This window comes from Solanum pennellii, chromosome 8 (assembly GCF_001406875.1).
Source record: "Solanum pennellii chromosome 8, SPENNV200".
NCBI lineage: Eukaryota > Viridiplantae > Streptophyta > Magnoliopsida > Solanales > Solanaceae > Solanum > Solanum pennellii.
The window spans coordinates 34464955-34473632 of record NC_028644.1 but is presented as its reverse complement, the minus strand read 5'-3'; the positions used below and the strand labels follow the sequence as shown (position 1 = coordinate 34473632).

The 8678-nt window shown below is 34.2% G+C and overlaps 1 protein-coding gene across 1 annotated transcript in view; it reads left to right on the top strand.

The window, feature by feature from the left end:
- LOC107027600 (zinc finger BED domain-containing protein RICESLEEPER 3-like) overlaps positions 1-7979 on the top strand; it is an 11655-nt gene extending 3676 nt beyond the window's left edge. Inside the window, exons 3-6 of the mRNA XM_027919277.1 lie at positions 6371-6598; positions 7033-7207; positions 7446-7524; positions 7748-7979. Of these exons, the coding sequence (XP_027775078.1) occupies positions 6371-6598; positions 7033-7207; positions 7446-7524; positions 7748-7979 (714 nt within the window). The remainder of the gene's footprint in view (positions 1-6370; positions 6599-7032; positions 7208-7445; positions 7525-7747) is intronic.
- Positions 7980-8678: the final 699 nt, after the last annotated feature.

Below are 8678 nucleotides of genomic sequence, written 5' to 3'. Positions count from 1 at the left end.
CTCCCCGTCCCCCGTCCCGTCCCGTCCCCCAGTCCCCTTCCCCGTCCCCTTGCCAGCCCTACACTAGCCTCATATTATGGTGCCACACTGTTCTCTCTTAACATCTTTTCGTTTCATCTTTACTCACCTTTCATTATTTGTTCATCGTATAACATACATATGCTCTCTTGGAGTTTACTTTGAGGGACATTGATTCTAGGCGTAGATGCAACTTGTCTCACTTGTACTAGCCCATATTCATGTAGAAACTCTTTCTTTGATTATTCATCATTTAGTATATATAGTCTCTAAGAAATTTTGTTTAGTGACACTGATTTTTAGGGGTAGATGCAGTTTATCTCACTTGCACTAGCCTATAGACACGTAGTCACTATTTTCTTTAGATATTAACTATGAATTCATTCTTAACAATATCTTTTGGAATATGTTTGAGGTTTGACTTTACATCATTCTACACTCCCCTTCATATCATTTCATTACATTAATACGTACAAGCCATGAGGCTTCATTTATAATTCGTCTAAGTGACTCATACTTACCCAAGATTATGTGGTACAAGACTTATGCATCTTGTTGGTATGACATGATCTTGATTTTGACTCTTAGAGGCATCATTCATTAAATGGTTTTTCACGTAAAGCATATGTGTCAATACGCAATTGGGCAAGGGAACTCGATTTTGAATCATTTGAGCAACACTTAATATTATATTAAACATGGTACTTGCATTTTTCAGATTTGGGGGACCCTAGGTCGATCCCCATCACCCCATAATATTTTCTTTATTTTACCTCCTCTTTAAACTTTAAGGCAAAGAGATTGTGAGTTCAATCCCCACTCACCTCATTTTAGTTTTCTCTTTGATATTTCTCCTAACTTTCTCATCTATTCAAGAGGTTGTGGGTTCAATCCCCACTCACCTCATTTATTTTCATCCATTTTTTCTCCTAATTCTCTCCTCTATTCAAGAGGTTGTGGTTTCTATCTACACTTACCATATTTTATTTTTCTCCTTTATTTCTCTCCTAACTCTCTCATCTATTCAAGCGGTTGTGGGTTAATCCCCACTCACCACATTTAATATTCGTTTAGTTTTTCTCATGAAATTTTTATGTAATTTTCATTTATTTGGATTCATTTCACAATGACCTCAATATTTTTTTAAAAAAATTAAAACATAGCTCTTTTTTCAAATTTTTAGCCGAGACCAACATTTCCAGCACGCTGAAAATTTCGTCTCTTTCAATCCATCTTTCTGTCGAGTTTTAATGTTGATTCTTGGAGTAATTCGGGTGATATTTTTAAAGCAACATTACCCTTCTATTAACATCACACTTTTAACATTTACATATACGAAAAAACAACATTCATAACAATAAAATTTCTAGCTGCAACATAGTTAATTATACCACACCCATGCTCAAACAATTAACGTAAAACACTTTTACGGAATATATCTTTCATTCCTTACATAATTTAAAAATCCACATTCAACACATAATCACAACAAGACCTAAAATTATCTACAAGAAGACATACCAACGCATGTTTTGAACATTTCTAAGGATCTAATGACAGGGTGATGAACCGGGGACAACCTTAGTTTTTCAATTTCGATTAAACTGAACCTTAAGGGTCTCTGGGGAAAGGGGACAAGATAGAAGAAAATCCATACCTTAATGTCATTTAGCACTTGTTTCAATGCTGCCTATTCCCACGACACCACTTCCTCACCACTAAAATCCAAAACACAATCCGTTGAGAAGAATATTGTTGATTTTTGTTTTTAGCTTAGTTTTTCGATTGATTTTTTTTTTGTAAGTTCTTCAAGAGTGAAGAAATATTATATTCAGTTCTTTTGCTGATGAAAAACGTGATAATAAGAGTGACAGACGTGAGAATGAGAGGAATAGGATTAGGAGTGTTAGGTGGAGACCTAGTCAAACTAGGACTCCTCATTATTTATTAATTTTATTAATATTATTATTTTATTCAAAATATGATTTTTCATTAATTAAATCAGAAAATTAAATATTAATTAATTTAACTAATTCACTAGATACAATAAATCAATTAAATCATTGCTTATATAAAGGTTCGAACCCGCGAGGAGCAAGATTTCGTTCAAACGTTCAATTTCAACCCTTCCAATCCGAATTACCCCTACACCATATTAAATAATTAATTAATTAATTATATTTTGGGTAATTACAATACTACTCTTAGCCTGGAAAAGACCATTTTACCCCTAGACCCTCCGAACTTAAGATTACCCCTTTTTAATTCTGGTAAAACTTATCCGTGTAATTCTTCATATTCGGGTGCCCTACATGGCTGGACCCAACCTTCATGAATCAACTAACTCACCAAGTTAGTTGCTTGGATGCTGCAAGGGTTCAGAGGTCTGGTTCTAGCGCATAAACTTGTGTCTAATCGTAGGCATTCTAAATACATTAAGCATTACTCAGCATAGTCCTTTTAGGTTGTTACAGAAAGGGAGAATACAAAGTGTTTTAGGAAAACGTCAGTCTCTTTATTATTCTGATCGTGCGCTGGTATGATCTCCCTTCTAATCCATTGTTATGCGCTTAACATCATGCCTCCTCGTATAGCTTAAGCATGGAATTCTAATGCAACTCCTCTAGTCCCATATGAGGAAGTTTTGAATGTAGAGTTTCAGAACACATTTTCACTTTTTAGCTTAGAGAATGACAAACTAGAACAATCAACAGGTTGCATTTCCTACTAATTCAAATGATAGATCAGTGGAAACTAGAACATGAGATTTTGCTACAAAGAAGCCACCTGAATTTTTAGGGTTAAAAGTTGGTAAGGTTAAGAAAATCTTTGGAGTGATGGAACTGAGTGGTAATGGTAGGGTTGAGTTGGCATACTATCAGCTTAAGGATGTGTCTCACATATTGTAAAATTAGTGGAAAGATCCAGGGTCTACTTTTATCTCTCAAACTCCATTTTTAAAAGTCAAAGTTGATGTTACTCCAGAAACACTCCCAGAACCCTTCTAAGTCTCTACTATAGTCGGTGACCCAGTTGTAGCTCGAAGGGTATACAAAAATTTGAAACACACAGTCTTCCACAATGTCACCTCAACAGATCCTGTAGAGTTATAAATGGTAGACATTGATATCATTCAAAGCATTGATTGGTTATGTTCCTATTATGACTCTATCTATTGTAAAACTAGCTTTGTTTATGTTTAGTTTGCAGACGAACAAATTCTATAATGGAAGGGTAGTAGCTTAGTTCTTATGGGTAGATTCATTTCTTACCTTAAGGCTAGAAAGATTATATATGAGGGTTATCCCTGTAATATAGTTCAGGTTAAGAATTCAAGCTTTGGAACCCCAACTCTTGAGTTATTTCCAGTAGTCAATAAGTTTCCATAAGTGTTTCAAGATAATCTTGTAAGAGTTCCTTCTGAAAGGGAAGTCAACTATTAATTTATCTTCTTTTAGATACCCAACCTATTTATGTTCCTCCTAATAAAATGGATCAAACTGATGTTAAGGAATTAAAAGAGCATGTACTTGAAGGATATTCAATGTAAGGGCTTCATCAGACCTAGTATTTCCCCAGGAGGTGCACCCATGTTTTTTCATAAAGACGAAATATAGTTCTCTTATAATGTGCATTTACTATAGGCAGTTGAATAAGTTCACAATCAAGAATAAGGATCACATTCCTATGATTGATTACTTGTTTGACTAATATCAATAGTGATTTCTCAAAGTTATGCCTCATATCCGGTTATAATGAGCTTAGATTCCGAGAGAGTGACATACCGAAAACAACCTTCAAAACTCGGTATGGTTATTATGAATTCGTAGTAATGTCATTTAGACTAACCAATGCTCTTCAATCATTAACTAATTTGATGAACATGGTGTTCTAGTTGATGTTAAGGAAAAGTAAGAAAGTGATTGGTTATTACTTGAACTCAAGGGTGCCGTCCATTGAAAAAAAACATGAGGTTTTCTACCAAGGGGGAGTTGATGTGCTTCACTAGAAAGGTCAATTACATGTTCCTAATATGGGCGAATTGAGACAACATATTCTTCTAGAGTCCCGTAACTCTAGATATTCTATTAATCCAAGGGCCTCTAAAATGTACAGCGATATACTAGAATTCTCTTTGTGGGATAGTATGAAAAAGGATACATTATATTTTGTGTCTAAGTGCCCCAATCGTCAGCAAGTCAATTAGTACAACTGAGACCATGAGGTATGACTCAAGAAATCGACATTCCTCCATCGAAGTGAAAAATGATATACATGTATTTCATTACAGGATTATCTTGTACTCATAGAAAAATGACTGTATTTGGGTGATAGTGGACAAAATTACAATATCTTATCGCATTAGGGCACTCAAGACTAGAGATTTGGCGAACGACTACACCAAGCTTTACATTTTTGAGATAGTCAGGTTCAGTGGGATTTTTTAAAAAATGACATTAAGGTTTTAAATAAATAGGTTGTGACATAAGTCTTAAGTATTGGGTGTAGCTGACAATTATGTGATTAATGATTAAGTATTGTGGATTTGCCCTCAAGTTTATAAGTTGACAGTTTTGTCCAATGAATTAATGAAGGGTAAAAGGGTAATTTCACAATACCTAATTTAACCAACTTTTGGTGGGAATTAAATGAGGGGTAAAATGATAAATTGAGTATATGAAACCTAATTTAGCCAAATTTGGTGGGAAAATATCGAGCCAAAAGAGGAAATAAAAGAATTTTCCCCCCGTCCCCGGCTGTCATATTCGTCCTCCTCTTCTTCTGCTCTCGTCTTTTCTTCCTTGCTTTCCTTTCTTCCTTCCCTCTTCATCTTCCTCTTCTTCTTCTTCTTCTTTTCGTACATTGCGTGTCTTTGCTGGTAGTGCTTGTGCTTTCTTCTTCTTGAATCAATTTTTTACCTAATATGTAACTGGTGGACCAAATTTTGTTTTGTTCAATTGGAATCACAACATAAATTATACACCATTTTTCTGGTAATTACAATTAATACTTATTTAAAATCAATTCATTATCATATGATCTGGGAACCTTCATTTTTTCAATAATTTACATTCGCATTTCCAACATATTGTTATATATGTTGCAACAGTTGACAATTATAACATATTATTATGTAGCAACATGTGATTTAATTTTATAAAAGAATAGTCATATGTAGCAACATATGACTTACATCTCACAACAGAATAGTCATATGTAGCAACTTGTGATTTGTTTTCCAGAAGAACAGTCATATGTAGCAACACGTGACTTAATCACGCAGCAGAATAGACATATGTTTCTACATATGATATAACTAAAAAATGTATCAACATGTTGATTTATTTTTAACAACAAAACAACCATATGTAGAAACATATGACTTAAATCATGCAACAGAATAGTCATATGTTGCTATATATGATATAACTAAAAAATGTAGTGACATGTGATTTATTTTTCACAACAGAACAGTCATATGTAGCAACATATGACTTACATCTCGCAACAGAATAGTCATATGTTGCTACATATTATATAACTAAAAATGTAGCAGCATGTGATTTATTTTTCACAATATGACAGTCATATATAGCAACATATGACTTACACCTGGCATAAGAATAGTCATATGTGCTACATATGATATAAATAAAAAATGTATCAACTTGTTGATTTATTTTTCACAACAGAACAGTCATATGTAGCAACATATGACTAACATCGCGCAACAGAATAGTAATATGTTGCTACATATGATATGACTAAAAATGTAGCAACATGTGATTTATTTTTCAAAACAGAACAGTCATATGTAGCAATATATGACTAAAATATCTCCATAGAATAGTCATATGTTGCTACATATGCCTAATCTTCATAAGTAGTAATTGCTTTTTTGATTATTTTCTTCAGGACAATGTCATTATTTTAAATAATGATTGTCGTGATGAATGGGTCGAGGAGAAAAATCGATCCATATAGTTTTGGGAGGATAGTGAAAATGAGGAGCCGGTTCAGTAGGGATGTATGACGAAAGAAACATTTAATATGATGAGTTTTTTAATTTAGTTGTGCAAAGGTTTGGATACAGTTGTATACCGCAAGATCTTGTCATGATTTACATTCCCCATTTTTTTTAATAATGAGAAGGTTTTATCTTTTAGATTAACTAATCAATCTAGTTGGAGTGCTTAATTGGGAGGAACAGAGAAACTGCCAGTATTAAGAGTCTACGTGGAAGAAACTCCTATCGAGGAGGATAATAACATAGACCAAGGCAAACAAGATATGTTTAATGATGAATTTAAACCTGGTGACATGAACAATCCTGATGATGAAATTGGAATAGGTGAAGGTGAAGGTGAAGCTCAAGCTGAAGGGTCGGACCTTAAGAGCAAGTTTCCTCCCACCTCCTACAGTTGGCAGCAATAATCCATGTTCTTCTAAAACTTCATATGTGAATAATGTTAGAGATGATGAAACAAGATTTTATAAGAGAATGACATTCAAGAACAAGCAAGAATTGGAAAATTCATTGAAACTTTCTTTCTTGAAAAAAGATATTAGACTGAAAAAGGTGATCAATTATTGTAATGTGTTTTCATTTAAATGGTCATATCCGGATTGCAATTGGTGGCTGATGGTTGTTAAATTTACAAGTACTGAAAGGTTTGCCATTAGAATCTATAAAAAGTATCTTACGTGTGGTTCATAGAATCTTATAAGCCATAATCCCCATGCCACAACAAAAGTCATAGGTAAAAACTTTAAAAATAGGTTTCCCAATGGTAAAGGCCCATCCACAAGAGACATGTCAAATCAACTCCGCACAGAATCGGGTTGTAAGGTAAGCTATTGGATGATTAATAAAGGCATGGAGAATGCTAAGTCTAATGTTAGGGGAACACATGAGCACGGGTACGCAGTGCTTAATGCGTAACGGTATATGCTTGAAGTTACGAAGCCAGGAAGCAAGACGACGTTGTCTCTCGATGAAAATGGATGTTCTAGTACTTTGTTGTGTCATATGCTGCTTGTATAATTGGTTTACAAGAAATGAGAAAAGTAATAGCTGTTGATGGTACAATTCTAAGGAGCAAGTATGGAGGAGTTCTGCTATCGGCGGTGGCACAAGATGCCGAGAATCATAAATTTACAGTGGCTTTCTGTGTCGTGGACAAGGAATGTGATTCCTCATATGAATATTTTTTTCAAAAATTGGAAATCTTTGTATATGATACTGATGAGTTATGCATTATCTCTGATAGGCATCCATGTATTCAAAAGATGGTTTCGAGAATCTACCCTGCATCTCATTATGGTTATTGCATGAGACACCTTGGGAAAAATATTTGGAATAACTTTCACAATTCAAAGGTGGTACGATATATATGAGTTAAATGACCATTTCAATCAAATAAGAGATTTGGTACCAAAGTCCGCTGATGCTCTTGAACGAATTGGATTTCACACATGGAGTAGGGCATTTTACCAGGGAAATAGGTACCATCTCAATTTTTACAAAGCAACAAAGGCGTACGATATATGTGAGTTTAATGACCATTTCCATCAGATAAGAAATTTTGTACCAAATGCCGCTGATGCTCTTGAACGAATTGGATTTTACACATGAAATAGGGTATTTTACCAAGGAAATAGGTACCATCTCAATTGGGTTTATTTTTATTTTATCTGTTTTGTTTGATTTTTATGTGTTGTTGTTTAGATATAACATTATGACGTCAAACATCGCGGAATGGGTGAATGCTATATTTGATGTTGAAAGAGAATTTCTCCTTGTCGCTCTATTTGATGAAATAAATAAGAGATTTGCATTGTTATTTCACCAGAGGCGCATGGAACTGTTGCACTCCGCAAATAGATTGGTTTCTTCAATTGAAAATGACATATCAGAGTATGTCAACATGGGCAATGATTACGTGGGACTGTGCTTTTAGATATATTAGATGTGGCAACATATTCTACAAATGTTGCTAACGACAAATCAGCTGTAGCAATATATGCCACATGTTGTGTCGGACGAATGTTGCTACATATAATCATCTGTAGCAACATATGACTCAAATGGTGCTACATATAATTATCTGTAGCATCATATACTTTTAAATAATGATTACGTGGGAGAGTTCTTTTAGATATATTAGATGTGGCAACATATGCAACAAATGTTATTAGATAATACCTTTTGTTTAATAATTACGACTCTTCAGCTCACTCTGTTGAAACGTCATGTCTTGCAACATTTCAAAATTGTTGGCCTTTATAAGAACAGAAGAAGAGAGATATAAGTCAAAATTTGTCTTCTCTTCTTCTCTTCTTCATTCTCAAAAATGGCTTCAAGTAGTTTTAACCTCTTCGAATCCCTCCGACTAAACTAGTAATTCTTATCATTCAAAGGGTTGCTTCCTATTTTGTAGAAGATTTAGTTAGTGTTAAATGATATTTTAGGTTCCTTAATGAAGTTTGTAATGAACGTGATGTGTATCAGAAGGTTACATTGGCAAGTTTTCTGACTGAACCTACATGGACGACGTATCAACATGCCGTGTCTTTCATGAATATTTGCATAGCATCGGAGAACTTAGAAGACTTATACAGAAAAGGCATGGTAATTTTAGTGTTTTTAGTTCTTTTTC